The sequence below is a fragment of the Hoplias malabaricus genome, chromosome 8, assembly GCF_029633855.1.
Source record: "Hoplias malabaricus isolate fHopMal1 chromosome 8, fHopMal1.hap1, whole genome shotgun sequence".
NCBI lineage: Eukaryota > Metazoa > Chordata > Actinopteri > Characiformes > Erythrinidae > Hoplias > Hoplias malabaricus.
The window spans coordinates 16,310,241-16,332,171 of record NC_089807.1 but is presented as its reverse complement, the minus strand read 5'-3'; the positions used below and the strand labels follow the sequence as shown (position 1 = coordinate 16,332,171).

The 21,931-nt window shown below is 36.7% G+C and overlaps 2 protein-coding genes across 3 annotated transcripts in view; both read right to left on the bottom strand.

Moving 5' to 3' along the window:
- Window positions 1-8,700: 8,700 nt before the first annotated feature.
- LOC136706119 (tumor necrosis factor alpha-induced protein 2-like) lies at window positions 8,701-11,853 on the bottom strand. The gene is made up of 11 exons (XM_066680052.1): window positions 11,727-11,853; window positions 10,921-11,581; window positions 10,708-10,819; window positions 10,490-10,594; window positions 10,286-10,380; window positions 10,107-10,199; window positions 9,885-10,017; window positions 9,532-9,657; window positions 9,261-9,416; window positions 9,051-9,172; window positions 8,701-8,951 (listed from the first exon to the last, which is right to left on the bottom strand). Exons 1-11 carry the CDS (start codon window positions 11,851-11,853, stop codon window positions 8,780-8,782), a joined length of 1,902 nt encoding a protein of 633 aa, XP_066536149.1. The 3' UTR covers window positions 8,701-8,779.
- Window positions 11,854-13,570: 1,717 nt separating this feature from the next.
- exoc3l4 (exocyst complex component 3-like 4) overlaps window positions 13,571-21,931 on the bottom strand; it is a 19,953-nt gene continuing 11,592 nt past the window's right edge. For both annotated transcript variants that reach the window (XM_066679792.1, XM_066679793.1), the window contains exons 10-14: window positions 20,507-20,630; window positions 18,870-18,992; window positions 18,175-18,327; window positions 17,365-17,486; window positions 13,571-15,793 (exon numbers count right to left, since the gene is read on the bottom strand). In XM_066679792.1, the coding sequence (XP_066535889.1) occupies window positions 15,577-15,793; window positions 17,365-17,486; window positions 18,175-18,327; window positions 18,870-18,992; window positions 20,507-20,630 (739 nt within the window). In that variant the 3' untranslated portion in view covers window positions 13,571-15,576. The remainder of the gene's footprint in view (window positions 15,794-17,364; window positions 17,487-18,174; window positions 18,328-18,869; window positions 18,993-20,506; window positions 20,631-21,931) is intronic.

The following is a 21,931-nucleotide window of genomic DNA, read 5'->3' as shown; positions in this document are numbered from 1 at the left end:
AAAGTAACGAGAAACTGAATGTCACAGTAATGTTGTGTAAATTGTTATGCACTACAAAAAAATAACACAAATAAAAGCTTGTCTTTCTTACTGTGGATATATTTCAGCATTAAGGGCTTTTCCCACCTGTGGTTTCACCTTGCTCTTTTCCTTTAAGCAGGGACTTTCCCTGTTTCTAAAGGTAGGTAACACCTTTATCTACCTTTAACACAAGCTTTCACTTTCATTTTCCTGACTTCATATATTGAAAAGTACTGCCAGACATGAAAGTAGGATTCAGGAAAGGCAAACAAATAGTTACCACTATATCAATAAATTGCCAAAATATACTGGATGACTAAAAACTAGAAAACTTAGAAAATTGTTAACATGTTTAACTGCAAAACAACAAGAAGCATGTTATTGGGGTGACTCTGAAATTATTGAATGTCAGGAAAACGGGCATCTTATTGTTCTAATGAGAAGATTTTACCTCACGAATCTCAAACCTTACATGCCACAGACACACAGAGAATATCATTTCCCCTCAAGAAATGCCTGAATGCCATTCCTAAAGCCTTTTGCATGAATTAATCAGAAGATTTAGGTATGATTAATGATGTAGAATATTTAAGTCTCTACAGAGCTTTGTCCCACCAGGACTGAATACTTGCTCATTTCTTTCAAACAAGCTTCGTTCATTACAGAAAATGAACAAAAATCTGGTTTCACATTGGCAAAGAGGTTAGACAAGGCACCATACTATCACCATACAACTTCACCTGTATGTTAAAGCACTGAAGGAATGTAACCATGGGTTCAATATTGGTGGGATTAGTTTGGTATTATGGCTGTAAAATAACAACCAGGTTTATTAACTAAATAAAAAAAAATATCAAAACATAAACAAATTCACAACTATCTTGGATCATGAATGTGATATCTTATTGCATAGTTTCTTGTTTTCATATTCCATTCCACCTTAAATTGTGCATCAGATCAATCTTATTTTTTTCCAAGTTTTCAGTCATATTTCTATTTCACTTTAATTTAAGGAGGTTTGGAAATTTCAAAGAATCTGGGAAATAACTTATGCTCTTATTCTGGTGGCTGGAATAACATTGCATGCTACCGTATAGAAATTATAAAACTGTTTTTACCTTAAAGCGAAAGTTATTGCTCCGCTTAGTTTTGTGTCAACAGTGTTCACTGGTCCCAATGGGTTCTTGTTTGTTGTGTTGGATTGTGCTGAACATTAATCGGTTCAATCAGGTCTGTTGATAATGTCTGTAATAAATAATAATGACACCCCATCCCAGGATAGATAAAGCGCAAAAATAAAGATATTTGACTATTCATCTTTTTATATTGTCTATGTCATGCACTACATTTCTGCAAACAATAAATTAAAAATATAGAGTGGTGTTTTGATCCTGATATGACACTCGTTATAGATATATATATAGAGAGAGCTCTATTTTACTCGTAGTGAAGGATACTGTTGCAGTGTTGCATTGCTGTAACACACGGATTTCAATTAAGGGAAAATATTCCCAGCAGAGTCCACCAGAGGGCCTTGTAGCTTTCCAAACTAACTTCGTGTGTCATGGAGTTCTAGGGAAATTCTGACGTTGTAAAGGGGGAATTTATATTTCTTCACATTTGAGCCTTTCTCAAAACGAATATTTGAAGGCAAGGGCATTAAATCAACTATTGTAACCAGTATTAACAACTATTTAAAATAAAACCACCCCAATATGTCTGGACTTTGTGGATATTATGCACATATTTCCCAGAATGAATATTACACAAGTTTTACAAATACCCCTTGGCTCATGCAAATCTTCCACGTTATGGACACCTGCTTTTCTTGACCTTCCACGTGTATATATGCTGTACATGTGATGCAGTGGCGAATGCTGGTCTTTCAAGGAGGGAAGCTCAATTTCGGCCTACATCAAAAAATGTGTCGGTTTATTTATACGTAAATTCTACCCTCCGTTCCTCATTCATTATCTGTAACGGCTTATCCAATTCAAGGTCGCGGAGGGTCCAGAGCCTACCTGGAGTCATTGGGCGCAAGGCGGGGGATACACCCTGGAGGGGGCAACACAAACACAGACACACACACTCACCTACCAACGTGTGTTTCTGGACTGTGGGAGGAAAACGGAGCACCCGGAGGAGACGCCAACTCCTCACAGACAGTCACCCGGAGCGGGAATCGAACCCGCAACCTCCACACTACCTGCTGCACCGTGCCGCCCATCCTCCGTTCCTTTTCAACAAAATGATCTGTGCCCCTGTTGTACCAACAAGGCGTCTTTTCCAGGGACTTGACTAGTGTCCTCTCAATGGCCAGCAGAGCTAGGCTGCTTAAACGGCCTTGGCCCATGTGAAGTGTGTCCGCCTGTGAGTGCTTTGTGACGGTGGAGGGGCTCAGCAGCACCCGCTGGACAGAAACTGCGATAGAAGTCAGAAAGAGCGATAGAAGTTAGTCTCCAAACACAAGCAGCTACAAAAAACCCACCAGAAATAGAAGCTCGATTTGTCACTAGTCGTTTTTAACAAAGAAAATGTCGCTAAGTGGATTAAGAAAGTCTGGTTCAACTCAGAACAGAATTAAAATGTAATTTATGATCTTTAAACCAAAGGATCGCCGATTCGCTCATTTGGCTGTCAATCAAAAAAGGATTCAGCCTAAGACAGATCATCCAATCATCATGCAGAAGCTGAGCGTCCGGGCCAGAATGATTGAGAGGAAAGCTGTCTTTACCAGCGATAAGAAGCTGATTCTGAACAAAAGTTAATCGCGTTGTAGTGCATATTTATTCAATGACATGTACCCACAACAGTATATATTTGATCACTTATTTTTTGACATTTTAGGGGAAGCTGAGCTTCCCTTGCAGTCTTAAAGCAATCGCCACTGATGTGATGTAGGAATGAGTTGTGCAGGGGATGTGGTCTCAAAAGCCTCAAAAGATTCAGGAGCATATTTGCTATTCAACTGTTTTGGTATCATATATAATTATTTTAGCCAAGATTATGTTTCAGTATATTTTTTACCAACTATATATAAGTTTCTCACCTTTAGCTTAGAATATTCCCATTAATTCCCATAATTACCCGTTAATTCCCAAGGTAAATTTCTCAACTTTGAAAATTCCCGGAATTTTGCTACTCTAAGTATCTGTGTGTGTGTGTGTAAAATATATAATTGTAATGTCACTAGGAGGCAGATATAAATGATGCCAGTTTATTAAACAAAATAATAAAAGAATCAAAAATACATCAGAAGGCAATCTACAGAAACTGTAAAAATAGGACTAAACCAAAAAACTCCTTCCAGTTGGACGTGCCTGGTATACCTCCAGTGGGAGGCGTCCAGGAGGCATCCTGATCAGATGCCCAAACCACCTCAACTGACTTCTCTCAACACGAAGGAGCAGCAACTCTACTCTGAGACACTGTGTGTAGAGATGAGTCCAACTATATCTAGCTGGTATCTCTCAACCTCACGCACCAGCTCGAATACCAGTGAGTCACATGAGAGGAAGGGAGACATTAACATAAGGAAAGGGGAACACCCCAAAGAAAACAAATAGGAAAGCATAACAGGACTGCCTCTTATTTGCCACACTTGTTATCCCTCTAGATCACCCTCCCATTTCTAAATTTTCCCTTTATGCCACTAGATGGCACCATCATGACATGCCTGCCAACTATCCATCCATCCATTATCTGTAACCGCTTATCCAATTTTAGGGTCGCGGGGGGTCCAGAGCCTACCTGGAATCATCGGGCGCAAGGCGGGAATACACCCTGGAGGGGACGCCAGTCCTTCACAGGGCAACACAGACACACACACACACACACACCTATGGACACTTTCAAGTCGCCAATCCACCTGCAACGTGTGTTTTTGGACTGTGGGAGGAAACCGGAGCACCCGGAGGAAACCCACGCGGACACGGGGAGAACACACCAACTCCTCACAGACAGTCACCCGGAGCGGGAATCGAACCCACAACCTCCAGGTTCCTGGAGCTGTGTGACTGCGACACTACCTGCTGCGCCACCGTGCCGCGCCTGCCAACTAAGGATGTCTCAATTCATTAATGCTGCTCCCCTGTAGTATTTGATTTTCAGGGCCTCTACTAATCTACTTTCCCCTGACCTGATGATTTCCCCTGACCTGCTGTCTTAAGACCAAATCTGACACTAAGCCGTTTCACTCACGTACTCACGATGCAGGACAACAACCAAACTTTTGTCCAAAGTACCTCGACCTGTCCATTCTGTAGCACTTAAAGACTAGCATTCCTGTAATTTTTAGAGAATGCCTTCATACTTGTTCATAAGCCACTCACAAGCAATTGCCAACTCCTTCCCAAAAACTTCTGATTTCACCTCCCCATTTCAACCATTGCAGGCATGGTCAGTTTTAGCAAATTACAAGTTACCAAAAAAAATGTGGTTGGTAAATTTCCCAACTTTGAAAATTCCCAGAATTTTGCAACCCTAAGTATCTCTCTTTCTCTCTCTCTCTCTCTCTCTCTCTCTCTCTCTGTGTGTGTGTGTGTGGGTGTAAAATATATAATTGTAATGTCACTGTTTGGTATAGGAAACTAGGAGTCAGATGTAAATTTGCAGATGCCAGTTTATTAAACAAAATAATAAAAGAATCAAAAATACATCAGATGGCAATCTACAGAAACTGTAAAAATTGGATTAAACCAAAAAACTAAGCCAACACTGGAAAAGAGCATGAACAGAGAAATGTGCACATGTGCTTATGATATATAATGTAAAAAGATTCTGTCAGCAAACTGAAATCCTCCCTTTGTTTTACAGTAGTTAAAGGCCATGGTTCTTTGGCAAGTCTCCAAATGTCTTTATCAATCTAAAGGCAGCATCCTGTTCTTACAGTGCAGCACATACACAGAGGAGTGTACAACATGTGAAGTTGTAAGAGTGGACAAAAAATAAATACCTTTTCCTTGTATGTATGTAAAAAATGTATGTATGTACAGGGTCGCCGTTGGTCCAGAGCCTAACTGAAATTATTGGGCGCAAGGAATACACCCTGGAGGGGGCACCAGTTCTTTCACAGGGCAACACACACACACTCACACATTCACACCTATGGACACTTTTGAGTCGCCAATCCACCTACCAACGTGTTTTTGGACTGTGGAAGGAAACCAGAGCACCCGGAGGAAACCCATGCGGACACGGGGAGAACACAACTCCTCACAGACAGAGCGGGACTCAAACCCACAGGTCCCTGGAGCTGTGTGACTGTGACACTACCTACTGCGCCACTGTATATAGGCGGTATATATATATATATATATATATATATATATATATATATATATACAGGAACATGAACCATTAATTATTGACAGTTAGATTGACCCGAAATTGTCTTTGTTTTTAGTATATATATATATATATATATATATATATATATATATATATATATATATATATTTTATATATATATAATATTTAATCAACATCATTCCCCAACAAGTTGCAATTTAATATCATTAGAGAAATTAATGGTACTCCTCAGTCATGCATATTTCATATAAATAACAGTTACTTTACTTTCCCTGTTTTCCAATAAGAATATCCAAAATTATTTAAAGAAAAATTATAACTTGGACTGTATTTAAAGAATTGTTTGTCACTTATTTAATAAACAATAATTGCAGAACATTGCAGAACATATGATAGGATGACCATGTGTCCTTTTTCCCTTGGCGTGTCTTTATTGGCTAAAAAAGACCATAAGTCCTTGAAGTGTGCGCTTTGATGATGTTTGGTGACATTGTTGACAGGTGAACTAATAGGATGCCATCGAAGGGTGAATGCATTGAAGTTTTCAAAGGGGATTTGGGACACACTTCCTTCAGCTAAGTACATAATTATAGCTTCTAAACCATTAACTGTGGTTTTAGCCAAACTGGGCTCAACATTACAGTGTTTTACTAGAGTTTTGACCTGAAATGAAGTGAAAAGCATGTAAAACTTTTCCTCTTGGTTATAGTATTTAGCCTGCCATCACAGGTTGTGTTGCAGTCCTTGTGTGGTTTGTTTGAAGAGCCCTCATACTCCTACTGAAAGTATCTGAGCTGGCTTGATGAAATCTTGGCTTGATGAATCCCAGTGGTCCAATACAGCCAGGAAGGGGTATGGACCTGAGGCCTTTGCTTTCTTCATTATCCGCTTAATGTCATAATAAAAGCAGTTCACAACAATTAACAACAAGTAGCCCACTCCCTAAAGTTTGGAGTAGTAATCCATAGGTTCTAGCTATTCTTTGTACTTAAAGACAAATGTTCTGTTCTGGCCTGTACCTGATGTGGGTGTAATGTTTCTTTTTGCTGTCATTATTATATTCATACACAACATAAGATGTAATATATCCTATGGCAATCAATTAGAGCTTCACATAGAGCCCACCCTACACTCTTCCTACCGGCAGCCACATAATTTCTATTGTTCCAATCCTCCAGCTTCACCCTAAGTTTGCTGTGGCCGTTTATGATCCGATCAGCAACCAGCTACCCTTAACATCTATGGTTACTCATTGAGCCCTTCACATGAATACCCAAATGACCCACTGCATCACTAGCTCTTCACAGGTGTCATCAGGTAGGCACCTCCCCTCGTCAGTGTTTCACTGAATTAAGCTCACAACACCTCTAGAATGCTCAACAGTGAAGTCTGGCATCCCAGACGCAAGCCAGTTTTACAGTCCTACCTTACCCTTAAGTGACAACAACTGTAAATCCACACTGGCCTCCTTGGTGATTAAGGTTGTACCTAGCCCCACTGGCACTGTTAATGCATGCTCAGTGCTACATGTTCCATGTGATCTTTACGTGCTACATCACCAACCACCACAACAGCACCTTTACAGTGTATTTCCTCAACTAGTCTGACTAGACCTTTCAGCTGTTTCTGATAACTTCTTCACAGCTGCCTTTAGTTATCCGGCCTCTGATGCCGAACTGCACAAGCAGAGATGTGGCAGACTTGGCTACAAATCCCCTAATACCTATCTCCACTGGTCATCTCTAACATGTGCCGCCACTCATGTTCCCTCACCTCAGCAACCAAGTCCACATCCTCAGATGGAACTGTTAACTCTATGAACATGTTCTCAAATGGAACTGTTAACTCTATCTGTTTACTTTCAGAGTACATCACCATATCAGGCCTCAACAAACATGCTAAAACCCTTAGCACCTGATTATGTCTCCATATATACCTCCCCTGTGAACAACTAACTTTACAAGCTGATAGAATATGCTTCAGCTTGCCAAACCCTGTACATACTCTACAGCTCGGGTCTTCACCTACCCACAGTGCAAGATTTTGTGGAGTTGGAAGGACATTATAAGTTACTCCAAGCAAAAACTTAATACAACTTGCCTCCATCAACCACAATTCTTGCGAAGTGATTTTCCGCTTCTCTAGATTCCTCCAGAAGAGCCACTGACCTTGTTTTGCCTGTGGCACTGCTGTTGTGCACTGTGCTTCCTCTTCCTGATCACGAATAAAAGTAGTCAATGTTCTTCCAGTACTTCACAAAGTTATCTGAGTCCAGACTGAAAGCACTCAGTAGTATCAGATTTTTTCATTTTTAACAATTGTCAGTTGGCCCTGTGAGTTGCTACCACTTGTATACTGTTGCCACCATAGTTCATTACCACAATACATTTGGCTTGCCTTTACCGAGAATCAGATTCTATTGGTTATAACTCTCTAATGTAGTAATGTGGTTATAGCACTGACCTTGCTTTGTTAATATTTATTTAGTTACACATAAAAATGCAATTATTTTAATTATTGTATTAAGGTAATTATTTAAAAAATTATATCATGTGTGTTGCCATATTTCACTACTATCCAGCATTTGTTGTGTGTCACACTCTGCTCATTGGCAATTACATATTTACACAACCAAATATTTTACAGATACATTTTGACAGTGGTTTACAAAAGGAATGATTGACAGGAGGTTTTCATGTACTGTAAAATTGATTTTGGTAATTTCCCAGAAATCGAAGAGCTCCGTCCAGGTTGTTTTGCTTTCTGCTAAATATATCCTGTAAATGGTTTTTCAGCACATACTCAAGACATCTCTTCCTGTACTGGATGTGTGAACAAGGGAAGACCCTTTTTATGCGTGCTGGAAGGAGTGCTGATTTTTAACAGAAGTAGTGTGTTTCCTGTGATTGTATTCTTTGGGCTCGTGCTTGCTGTAATAATGACCTAGAAATACACAGCATAATGGGTGCGGATTTACACATTATTTTCTACTCTAGATATTAAAAGCTGGAACCGAGATGAATGGTGTTGTAAAGGAAATCTCTGTTAAACCATAAATGATGGGAAAGTGTTAATCTACAGGTCAATGCCAAGTATTACAAAATGTTAGAACTCAGCATTGCACACCATGATAAAACAGGATGAGTGCTTAAATAAAACAACTGGATGGTAAAAAATTTTTGGGAGTAATTTAATAAGAATTGTGGGCATTTAAATTCAGATTTTACAAATTTTCTGCTTCAACTGTTTCCATCCAAATGAATACAGAAAAATCATTACAACAAACACATAAAATATCTGTGAAAAAAACTTTTTACAAAAAAATGATAAAAATAAATCACTGAAAAACAATGAAATATTTACACTATGAGATGCCATTAAGAAAGTGCATTTTATAATATGTTTTAAAAACAATGCAGCATGTTGATAACTGACTGTTGTAAAAGAGTTATTTCACAAAAACTTTAGAGAAGAAATTACTGCAGGAGTAAAGTGGATCCTGGTTCTGACCTTCGTTTTCTGATGGCTCTCGAAACTCAGAGAAAGTCTTCTTAATTTTTTTGAGTTCTGGATTAGAGAGGTCAGCCTTGAGGTACAACCAGGCACAGACATGAGCTTCACTGCAGAGGCCAAAGATCATATTAGTTTGGTACTGAGTTGTAACGATTGTATTTGACCTTAATATGTTCAAATATTTGAAATATTTAAATGAGCTGTACCTGAAATCAGGGTAACTTCTGGATAGAGTTACTAGCTGTAGTTCAATACACTGTGGATCCTTTAGTGTCAGCAGCTCAGCCAATCTAGGCAGGATGTCTTTAAGGTCATTCAGATTAGACCCCTGTCCATGAAATTAAGTAAAATGCCATTAGACTATTAAAATCATATTTATTTTTGAAGCTTTTTGTGTAATAATGCAATTAACTTACAGCTTCTGTGAAATAGGTGTGTATTTTCTGGCTGTTGTCATGTAATGCTTTAGCTGCCTGGTCTTGTTTATTTCCATCTCCAAGTTTTATCTTCTTCTTCATCATTTTCCTCACATACTCAGTCAGTACTTCTTTGTGAAGCTGACTGACCAGCTCCTGTCAATCAAGCAGGCAATAATTCAAACAATTAAAGAATCAACCCTCATACACCACTTGTCCATTTCAAGCCTATGATTAACATTTAAATCAGTTAATACATTTAAATCAATACCTTTTGACATGCTTTATCCAAGTTTGTGATTTTCTGAATGTGTGTGTCCACTCCTACAAGCAGCTCCTCACACACATGGTCACTGTTTTTCAGCCATTCTCGAGTACCCAGTTTTGCATACTTTCCCTGTAAGGTACACAAACCCAAACACATGAGCAAGATTTCAAGCATAGCCTAATCACAGAATCCAAAGCACATGAGCTAAAATCAAAATCAGGACTTGAGGGCAACTGTACTTGGATAATAATAATTAAACTAAATAATCAATATGATATGCAATTGTATGGAATGGTTGTTATTAATCAATATTTCATTTATAAAGATACAAATAAAAAATACAGAATCTGAGTTACCTTCAGATCATTATGTATACATTTGGTGAAATATCTTTGGCAATGTTCCCTTATGCTGGCAAGCAAGGTTACACAGTCATTCTTGATATGCACATGAAGTAGTTCTTGATTCTCTGTTGAAATTATGTATTCCCTGAAAGAAAAAGAAAAATCTTACACGGAGATCTCATAAAAAAAAAAGGTATGATGCAAAACATTAAAAATAATTTTCTGGATGCTTACAAGAGCTGTCTGATACAGCAAAGGTTTGCCTTTAATACAGCCTCAGTGTTTCCCTCATTATCAACAATGACTTTCTTAAGGAAATTCTGGTAACTGAAAAATAGGAAAAGTTATTTTTTACTGCTGTAGTACAATGTTAATTAAACCATGACATCTTCTTTAAATATATAGAAACTCACTCTCTGAGGAATTCTTTCATTTGTTGTGTGATCTTCTGAGGCTTTGCACGAGAGCCTAACACTTCCTTTAGAGACTTTAGAGCACCATGGACACACTGTAAGAGAAAGACAGATAGTGTTTTTCATTCAGAATACATCACATTTTCCTTAAACTGATTTTGATTAATACTTTTATGTTACATTAGATAGTTTTAACAATAATACCTGAATCACATCAATGGCCAAAGGGCTGAAATAGCATCCATCCCTAAGTTCTGTGCCAGATTTCTCCCTTTTTAAAATATTTTTGCACCATGCTCTTAATTCATTCTAACAACATATAAAAATAAAGCATATAATAAAGTTAAAGACATATTTAGGATATTTTTGCAATTGAACATAAATCACTGGCCCTGACACTGAGATATTGTATGAATACATACCTCTTTCTGTGTCAAAAACTGGTCCTCCAGTGGCTCAAGCAAGTTTTCAGGAAGCAATGCTTCGAGCTGTTCATATTTAATAACACCATCAAGCTCCTTGCAATTCATAATTCTAAAAAAAAAAAGGACAGCATTGATCGGTATTGGGATATACGATTCATTTATTCATGTATAATTATTATAAAATGACACAACATGAAATCTCTATGTTACCTGGGGTAATGTGTGTTCACCCACAGCAGAACATGTAAACAGTCATCATCATTTAGCCCATAATCAGTGATCTCCTTGAGTTTGGCACTAAACTCTTGATGGTATAATTTTGCATACTGTAGGCACACATTCTCTCCTGGGTAGCACTGCTTTACATATTTTGCCACATGTAGTAGGTCTTTCCTAAGTTGTTTAGCTTTTCTTGTGATCTCCTTTTGAACTGAAGATTTAAGGTTAATGTCTGAGTCGAGTTTTGCCTCTTCCATTCGCTGTTTAACCATATTCTGAAGTCGAGAATCATGCAGGTCTCTGCAGCATCGTGGCCTCCACTGTGGTCGCTCTTTTTCCAAATATCCTTCCCATCTTCTGTCCTGCTCCTCCTCTTTTTGAATGACTATGACTGCTTGTCTCAGCGCCTCTATCTCTGCTTCTGTCTGGACTTGGAATGAATTGTCCACTGTTGACCACACCTGCTCAAACAGGTCTTCAAAGTCTTTTTTCAGATTTTCCTCATCATCCTCTTCTTCTTCCACTAGTTTTCTGTTGAATCCCACTCCATTTTGTTTCACTGAAAACAGACGCTCCTCACGGTTTATCAGCTGCTTCCCAGCTGCTGCAAAATGCTGCTCTTTTAAGTTCTGCTTAAAAGTCAGTGAAATCTCTGAAAGGTATAGAAACAAAGATTGCCTTAAGACACAAAGACAATATGAACCTGTATGCATTCACAGTAACACAAAATTATTAATGAGGTGTGTAGTAGATGGGTTTAAACAACAACAGTGAGGTAAGTGTTAAAATTTTCTTACCTACAGGCTGAATGTTATTCTTCCGTGTTTTCACCGCCTTTTTGAATAACTTTTTTCCAAATTTTGGAAATTTGGCTGTGAGAGATGTGTTGGGTCTGTCTTTATTGCATGGTGATTCAACCGCCATCTTTTCTCTGAGACAGGTAATGAAGTGAGGGCTTTAACAAAGTCACTCAAATAAGCCAAGGCTAGGTTTATGCTTAAAATATGATACACAACACACACACATACATATACATCTAACATATACAACTAAAACACCTATACAGCTGTGGATCTGAAGATGTGACTTACCACCTCTGGTTGTTCTCTGAGCTTTCCTCATGTTTTCTTTCTGCTTTATAAAGCACTGCATCCCTTCTGAGCTAATGACGTATGGTGTGAGGGAGGAGAGAATTGCCGCTGTGGCTCAACATTTCCTGTGAGCAGTTTCTCTCAAACACACTCCTGCTCCTGGAATGTTTGTCATCTATTGTTTTCTACACCCGTATTCTGACAAACTTTGGCTAGTCTAAATATAGGTGGAAATTTTAATGACAACCAGCAACTTTTTCCGCCAATTGAAACGAGTACCTGTCAGTCAGGATATGTCTGTTTTTCTCATTTGATTCTTGGCTAACATTTTCAGAAAAATATTTTTATAAGACCATGGATATACTGATATTATTATTGATTCTATGTTATATGGCTGAACTGCAAAATGTTCACCCTTATAAAAAATCTAACTTGTACAAATATATAACCTTTTCAAAACATTGACTAAACTGTTAAATGTGCCCCATCTAGGCCAGTATCAAATTGACTTCTTAGCCACCTTCACCACCTGCTATTTATGATGATACTATGAATGTGAAATGAAAGTGAAATGCTGCAGTAAAGGAGCACTGTATTGTAAAATAATATTAATAATAATAACATTAACAACAACAACAACAACAATAATAATAATAATAATAATAATAATAATAATAATAATAATAATAATAATGACCAATTCAAAGCTTATAGAAAGTTATGTGATGGAAGGTTTGACAAAGAATGTAGTTTTACGTGTGATGGTTAAAGCACACTTGCCAATTTTGCCAACACCTTTGTGCAATTTAATAACAGGTGTCCAGGTTGTGGATTCAAGCCCTGTTTCAGATGACTATCTGTGAGGAGCTTGGTGTGTTCCCTCTGTGTCAGTGTGGGTTTCCTCTGGGTCCACAAACACACATTAGTAGTTTGTCCATGTGCAAATGTGTCCATAGGTGTGTTTTTGAGTGAATTTTAGTGATGGACTGGCACCCTGTTCAGGGTGTTTTCCTGCTTTGCACCCAGTGATTATGGGTAGACTCTGGACTCACTGCAATCTTGAACCAGTGAGAGACAATGCATGAATTATTTAATGGTGAGTTGCTCTGGATAAGAACACATTCCTTTAATTTGAATGTGAATCTAAGATTGATCAATATCTACACTACAGCACCTGAGCATAATCAAGTTTATCTTTTGCTTCCAATACTGTGAAGTTATCTTCTTAAAGTGTTTCAATCTATAATTATGGGGATTTTTTTGCAAAAAAAAAGTAGTTGTAAGAGTCCACGCTTCCAACAGACAGAAATAATTAATGTAATATGAAGATGTAAAAAGGAGAAAGACTTGGAAAAAGAGGAAATCTTTAGTAATTTCTAGTTTCAGTCTTAATTCTAAAAGTATATACTTCCATAATATGGTTAACATTTTATAGATATTTGAGGTAGTCGTGCATAACTGACTTCTGTTTATTAAACAGGTTATTCCCACTATTTGACATTAAATGTATTTACAGAAGGAAGAAAATATGCCCCCCATGAGACATGAAATAAGAATACATTTGGACACATCTTCAACAGTGTTCTTTTATCATAGTAATTGTTGATTGTACTGCAGTTTTTACCTATAAAAGACAAAAAGAAAAATCTAAAGAATAAATGTGTATGGATAAAAGACTGAACAATTTTTATTGTAAAAAGCAGAATTGTTTTATTGTAAGCACAAAGCAGTCTTTTATTATTCCAATTTTATCCATTTTTCCTATTCCTTTTCATCCTATTGCCTTCATATTATTATGCCTTTTTAGGCTGTTTACATGGTAAAGTATTAAGTTCAATTGAGCATATTCCAATTTCTAAAGACAAAGAGAGGGACATATTCCTGGAATTTGTGATTTTTTCCTCTTTTATCACAGGACTTGCATGGTTTGAGCAATAATAATTCAGCTGTGGGTTCTGATGCATATACATTAAAAAAATACTTTACACTACTGTTCCTTTAGCCTGAGGATCAGAGGGTAATCCAGTGAAGCTTTTAAATAGGACACATTTTTTAAGCCATTTATGCTGTCCCTGACATTCCACCTAGCATCAAACAGGGCAATAGAGTGACACTGATTTTAACTGCTGAAATGATATAACATTATCTTCTTCTAAAATTAGGGGCCAATCCTAAACTTCATCATGGTCAAGTACAGTCCAAGATTAGAGGATATAAGATATAATTTATACTAGAGGAGACATGAAGGAAAGAGACTAGAAAAACAGGAAATCTTGTTTATTTGCTCTTCTCATACTTCTATAAAGATAAATGTAGTTTTTATTTTTGTGCTCATTTCTTGGATGGCTGGCATGCCATAATTGAATCCGTTTGGGTTACTAACATTAGAGGACAGCTGAAGTATTATTATTACTATAAAAGTTATAAACAGTTGCGCAAAATTTGTAATGTTTCCTCACCAACAACTCTAATCTAATTTATAAAGCCATTGCCATGTGTAGTTTATTGGCTAGTTCACTCTAACAAAATATATTTGTCAGCGAAATTGATAGACAATTTTACATATTGGAAGTCTATATATGCTAACATATTTTTCTGTATTTAGAACTGGAGGACAGTATTGTTATAGGTTATTATCAAAATATTGCACCTAGAATCCCACTGCTGTTCATTTCCTGTACATGCCTCCTTCAAATACAGACAGTTACAGAACCAGGAAAAACTGGTGACTTGTTTCTATTCAAGACCTCCTACCACTTGTCACCCCATTTCCAACAGTCCTTGTCCATTTCCTTTCATTTGTTTCTTTTTTTGGAATGTGTACCGCTTTGAAATGTCTGCTTTGTCATTATATATTTTTTTAGTAACAGATGATTTTAAAGGAAGAAAATTACATGACAGAAATAACAAATAATGATTAGCAAATTATTAGAATTTCTTTCTAATGCATAGTGGGAACCAGACGTTTGTATTTTTTTAAACACCCATAATTCATGTCCTGAAAGCAATATGATTTTATTTCATTATTATATACACATATTATAGGTATACATAAATCCTTTAATATTGATATTTATATGTCTTTTAGTAGATTTAAACAATGTTCAATATTATTTAATAATATTCTGGAATGGGTGGTCTAACAGTAGGGTCTTATGCTTCATGATATCCTGTTTTTTCACTCTATTAGTTCAGTCTGTGCGAAAAATAAACATACTAACCTTTTCCTTCCTCTTTAAAGCGAATCAAGCAAACCTGTGCTCTAAAATGCAAGTTTGTGTCAAAAGGCCTGTTTTTCTTGAATGAGGGCTCAGTACGGGAAACTCCAAGACAAATCAACCTGGTGCCAGTGGCTGCCACCTAACCTTCACCTTATTGCTTAAAAATAATTTATAATTAACTTGTTTATCTTAATATTCATATAGACTAAACTTTAAGCCTTAGGGCATAGATACTTGTAAAGATAAATATATGAAAACAGGATATGTCCCAAAAATAATTCATTTGCATGTCTTTACAAATTATCAGACAATATTTCTACATAAGTTTACAATGCCTAACTCTGTGGGATTAAAACAGAGAAGCAGGAGAATGGCATGTTGGCCAGACAATCGGTATTCACTGCAGGCTGTATCTCAGTGAAGAGGGCATGCTGTGTGATCCCAACATTACTGGGGTTTCGTTTCAGCTCAGAAAGCTCCTGAAGAATCAATTGTCTTTCCCTGCCCCGGAGCAATCCACGAAAATAGAGAACAGCGGAGAGATGCTTCTTACTGTGAATGCAAGAAAAACACAGATATCAGAAGGATAATTGCACTCTAGCTTCAGTAACACCATTTGTATAAACCATAAAGGTCCATTTCTGGGAACATGACTGGAAATTCCAGGCTCCACTGCTGCTCCTTCCCTACCCTCCAAATCCTCCTTTATTTCCTGTAATTAAAAATCTGTGAAGGGGGATGTCCTGCAGTTTACGCTAAAGAGTGACTCATTACAGGCAACCACATAGTTTTTCAATTTCATGTAATGATATCAAGCATTTACATAATATTAAAGAGCATATAATGAAAAACAAACAAACAAAAAAAGTTTTCAAATTTTTAAAACCACATGTTAGTGAAACTGAAAACTAGGACAAATACAGTCATGGCTGAAATTGTTGGCACCTCTAAAATTTATCCAGTTAAAATTAATGATTTTTCCCAGAAAATTATTGCAATTACACATGTATTGTTATGCAAATTATGATATAATTTCATGCAAACCTCCAAAAATGGGCCAGACACGATTATTGGCACCCTCAAATTAATATTTTGGTTGCACAGCCTTTGGAAAAAAATAACTGAAATCAATTGCTTCCTATAAACATCAACAAGCTTCTTACACCTCTCAAATGGAATTTTGGACCACTCTTCTTTTGCAAACTGCTCCAGGTCTCTCATATTTGAAGGGTGCCTTCTCCCAACAGCAATTTGAAGATCTCTCCACAGGTGTTCAATGGGATTTAGATCCAGACTCATTGCTGGCCAATTCAGAACTCTCCAGAGCTTTGTTCCCATCCATTCATTTTATTCAAATGTTGACAGATAGTTTGCGCTGACACTGATGCACCCTGAGCCTGCAGGACAGTTTAAATTTCTTTGGAACTTGATTGGGGCTTTTTATCCACATCCTGACTATCCTGCGTTGCAACCTTTCATAAATGTTTTTGATGAGATTAGCTACAGTGTTGATAATGTTGTGCACTGAGGACAAAGGAACATCAAGATCTCTGGAGATGGACTTGTAATTCTCAAGGCCTCAAGCCGTTCTCTTCTCCTCTTTCTGTTCTCCATGCTTAATGTGGCACACGCATACAAACTAGGCCCTGATTGAGTCAACTTATCTTCTTTTTATCTGGTTTCATTTTAATATTGCCCACACCTGTTACTTGCCACAGGTGAGTTTAAACAAACATCACATGCTTGATACAAAGTTATTTTCCTTGATTTTTTAAAAAGTGCTAATAATTTTGACCATTTGTAGAGTTTTGCATGAAATTCTGTATATTTGGTCTTTTTTTCTCTGTTTTTTGTGTTGTTCTAACACACACAAAATAATTAATGTGTATAACAAAACTTGTGTAACTGTAATAATTTTCTGGGAGAAATGCTTCATTCTCTGATTGTATCTGCAGAATATGACTTGTTGTGTGACTTATCCCTGAACTGGATAAGCAGTTACAGAAAATGAATGAATTCATGAACAAATTAATTAATGGATTTTGAATAGCTCATTAGGTTTATTATACTTGTGTACATGAGAGCTGACCAGACACTATATATGGAAAGAAATGGAGACTCACCTGAAGTCTGGATAGTCATCAACTAGGGGCTTGAGATTATTCTTTATTTCGCATTTATTTCTGTTTCCAATGATTTTGCTTAAATGGTCTCCGACTGGGTAAAGCCAGTTCTGTGCAGAATCCTATGGAGAGTCATTGAAAGATAATGGAGTAAACAAATAGTAAGACAATGTAATATGCAATTGCCCAGTACATAAAGAATATTTGCAATATTTGCAAGTCCACTGACTTCATCCAAAAAATTTTCTGTTGGCTGACTGACACATAACCATTGTTCTACGTAATCAAAAATGAAATGTTTGCAAGTAATAAAATACAAAGTGAACTTGCTTTGTTTTTTGCATTTCTGCCTTTCACTTCTACATTTATAAATCAAATAAAACATATAACCTAAATCAGCACATGTACTCATATGCCAGCTGAAGTTGCAGGAAAATATTTTCATCACCAGTGTTTTGACAAAAACTCATCATCTTGATCACAGTTTCCATAATTGTAAACATACATTAAAATCATTTTTAGTACGTTTTAGAAGTATTAGTATTATTAAAAGTATTTTAGTATACTGTTTCACTGCAAAATCCACATTAAAGCCATACAATGGCAGTAGTTTTAACCCTAAGTGAAAAAACACATTGTCTTTGTGGCAATATACTAGCTTCAAGAGATGCTGTGGCTGTTAATGCTGTTAAGTTTATCAAGACTTAATCTGAATTATCTGCTGCAATACCAACACCTACGGGCAAGATGAATTAATCTCTCAGATTGTAGACTGTGAAAAACACAAAGAAAAGACTGTGGTGGCTGTACCATTTCCTGGAAGAGCTCTTTGAGTTCACCCCATTGCTTGCTCATTTTAGAGGCAGCACTTTCATTCTTCCTGTTTTTGCACGAGTAGTTATTCTTCATCAGCTGCGATACATACTCCTTCACCACAAAGTAATGCACCTCATTCACAAGTGGCTGTACATCACAACATAAAAAGAAATAAATATGTTAGTGAAAAATAGAAATGTGAAAATAAAATTAAAGTACATTTAAATGAGTGTCTTGTTGGTTCCTTCTTATATGTATTGCAAAATGATGATTTATACACACACACACACACACACACATATATATATATATATATATATATATATATATATATATATATATATATATATATATATATATATAAATTTCATACTCTCTCCAAACATCTTTGACATCCAAGTGGCTTGTGTAATGTTAGAGTGGTGAAGGTCATGTGAGAAGTATTATGACTTATTGGTCATATGAAAACTTCTATATATAAACTTCCTTTTATGTCAAATATTCTTCCATAGAAACCAGATACAAACACTGTATATTCTAATATACACTGTAATAGTGACATGAAATATTTTGTGGGACTTGTGTATTTGTGAATGTCCTCACTTAATTTATTCCTGTTAAATATATGTGTGTGATATGTGAGTATCTTTGTGCTGAGTGGTATGCAGGGGAGATGTATGCTTTCAGACCTGCACATGTTGAGTACTCATGTGTTTGATTTGCTGAGACAGACTTTCTATTCTTTTTATTAGCTGTTGGAAGTCTTCATCAGAGGACAGCCACATCTTTGTCATCATACTCCTCAAAAACGGCTGCAAAGATTACAAGCATTAGGAGGCCAAAATTACTGTGAAATGAAAGTGAAATCATAGTCTGTAAGCATTGAACCATATAATCATCAGTGAGGTCAGGTTGTAACTGTAGTTCTGAAGTAAAAACAATACTCCAACTCATACCAAAGGTATTGGCTCATTTGAAGAATGCAGTTGCCAAAAGACTTTTGAAAATACTATGCTTTAATACAAGTGGGAAAAGTACAGAGCCACAAATGGAAGAAGTTACATTATCTCTCTCTCTCTCTCTCTCTCTCATATAAATATATATATACATATATATATATACAGTGAAACCTCTACTTACGAACTTGATCCGTTCCGTGACACGGTTCGTAAGTGGAAAAGTTCGTTTTTCGAGTCACTTTTCCCCATTTAAAATAATGGAAAGACAATTACTGTGTTCCAGCCCACCCTGAAAGTCACCCTTTTTGCACTGATATGTTTACAAAACTCTCAAATTAGTAAAAACAAAAAACCAATCGCATTACTAAAAATAAAAAGGAAATACAATGGTAACAGTAATAAAAAAGCAATAAAAAAGTTTTAAGTGGTTACATATCGCTACCTTGTAGATGTGACGACTGGAGGAGTAACACAGGCATTGGCTGTATGACGGGAGGTGGGGGTGGGTGGAATAATGGAGAGTAGGCGGGTGAATGTGGGGAGACGAAGATACGGCTTAACTTAGCACGAATTTTGATGTCTGCTATATACACTAATGCTAAAATGCTAAAGCTACAATTTGCTAATCTTAAAAGCTCACTCAAGTCTGGGCGCGCTGAGAGACTCGCCTATTGGGGTCAGTGGCCATTTCCAGCCATTTCCGGCTCGGCGGAGGCTCGGGTTCGTTTAGGCATTCATTAGTAGAGGTTCCACTGTGTGTGTGTGTGTGTATACATACATATACATATATATATATATATATATATATATATATATATATATATATATATATATATATAGTACTGTGTGTTTTAGGCACCAGACAATATGAGATTTAAGAAGCTATTTATATTTTTATTTATAATTTTATTGCTGTAAGTGTGGTATTCTGTGTGTGAATGTGTTTGTTTAATTTTTTACAAACATGTGACTTTATACAAGCACCACACTTACTGAGAAGGCAATATATATGTAATTATCTTAGGTGCCTAAGACTTTGAGGTCTAAAAACTGAGGCCTACTAGTATAGCTGTTTTGACCCAGTTAGATAACATCCTACTCCTACATAGTGGAAAAAAGAGAGCTGAAATAGTTGGGGGGCATCCAAATCACTAGAGAGCAAGGCCCAGCATGCTTTGTAGGATTACCTTCCTTGAATGGCTGAAGCATTACCATTCCACAAATGTACCAGCTTTAAGGTTATTAGGAGTATTCATAATTGTTTTAATTACAGTATCGGTTTGCAGTAGGATTTTGGCATTAGCTGACAGAGTTAAAACTTGATTCTGGTCATAGGCTTTACTGGTTGTAGGCTATTCTTAACTTACCTTTACGTCCATTTTGAAATGTTCTACCAGAGTTTGGCTCAGGCGGTGGACCAGTCCATTTACTTCTCTGTCCAGCTGTTCCAGCTGCTGTGGGCAGCTTTCTCTGTACCCCTTCATGTGGTCTCTAGGTGTATATACAAAATAATAGTACTGATAATATATCTATTTAATCTCAGTAAAGTTAGGCTTCTTCAAAAAAATAAAAAAATTAAAATTAATTTTATTACTTAATCTTTCATTTTCTTGTTGAATACTTCTCTGTCAATATTCTCTAACCTTATAAGCAGACCACAAACTGTACTCTAATATACAAGTCAGAATTAGAATATTATCAGTGTAATCAATGAATCAGTGTAATCAGTGCGATTGTTTATATATATAAATAAAATAAAACCAAACCACCCCCACATATCTATCTATTGTGTTTTCCACTGCATGATACAAACACTACTATAGCACTTTTTCAATTTGTAATATTTTGGTCCCATAGTTCATATTTTTTACACTACAATTTCAATAACACCTCCAGGGAAATTCCCTGCTGGGGAATTTTTCAATTTAAACATATGACTTAACTTTATGTGAAAGTGAAATTTAATACCACTTCTCCTACTTAGATATTCCCTTTAGCTTTTAAAGGAGAAATTAAAATCAAAAGGGAATATCTAACTAACACATATTATACCATCAAAACTACATCTGTGAAAGTGAGTATTTACCTTTTTTTTAAAATCCTATGTAAGTGCAATTCACAAGAGGAAAAAACAAAATGCTTTTTAGTCCCTGACTGAACCAGTCTATACTCCATATAGGGGATCCCCTGCATAGGGGCAACCATGTTTAATGCAGAACCTCCAATATATCCAGGGCACTGGCTGTCAGTATAGCCATATGAACATAACATGAATAAGAATTATGTGAGAAAATTAGTAAATTGCCTTAAGGCACTCTTGGCATGATGTCTGAAGCAGAGTATGCATTATATGTTTAATACATTCATTCTGTTTATGTAACTGCTTCTCCAGTACAGGATCACAGTGTGTCCGGAGCCTTCCTGGAATCCTGGAACCAAAGGCAGGAAAACAGCCTGGACAGGAAACCAATCCATCATAGGGCACCACACACTCACATGTTCACTCACTTCTACAGACAATTTTGCATGCTCAACTTATGTACCAGTATGTGTTTTTGGACCATAGAAGAAAACTGGAGCAATCAGAAAACACACCAAACTCCTCACAGATAATCACCTGAGGAGAGGTTCAAGCTCACAAACCCCAAGACAATGGGGCTGTTTGACAATGACACTAGGTTTTGCACCACAGGGCTGCCCTTTGTCTAACGATGCCTCAAATGAACAAACATTTTAAGAACTTTTAAACTCTATAGATCTGTGTAATTCACACACTTCATTGAGGGTTCTGT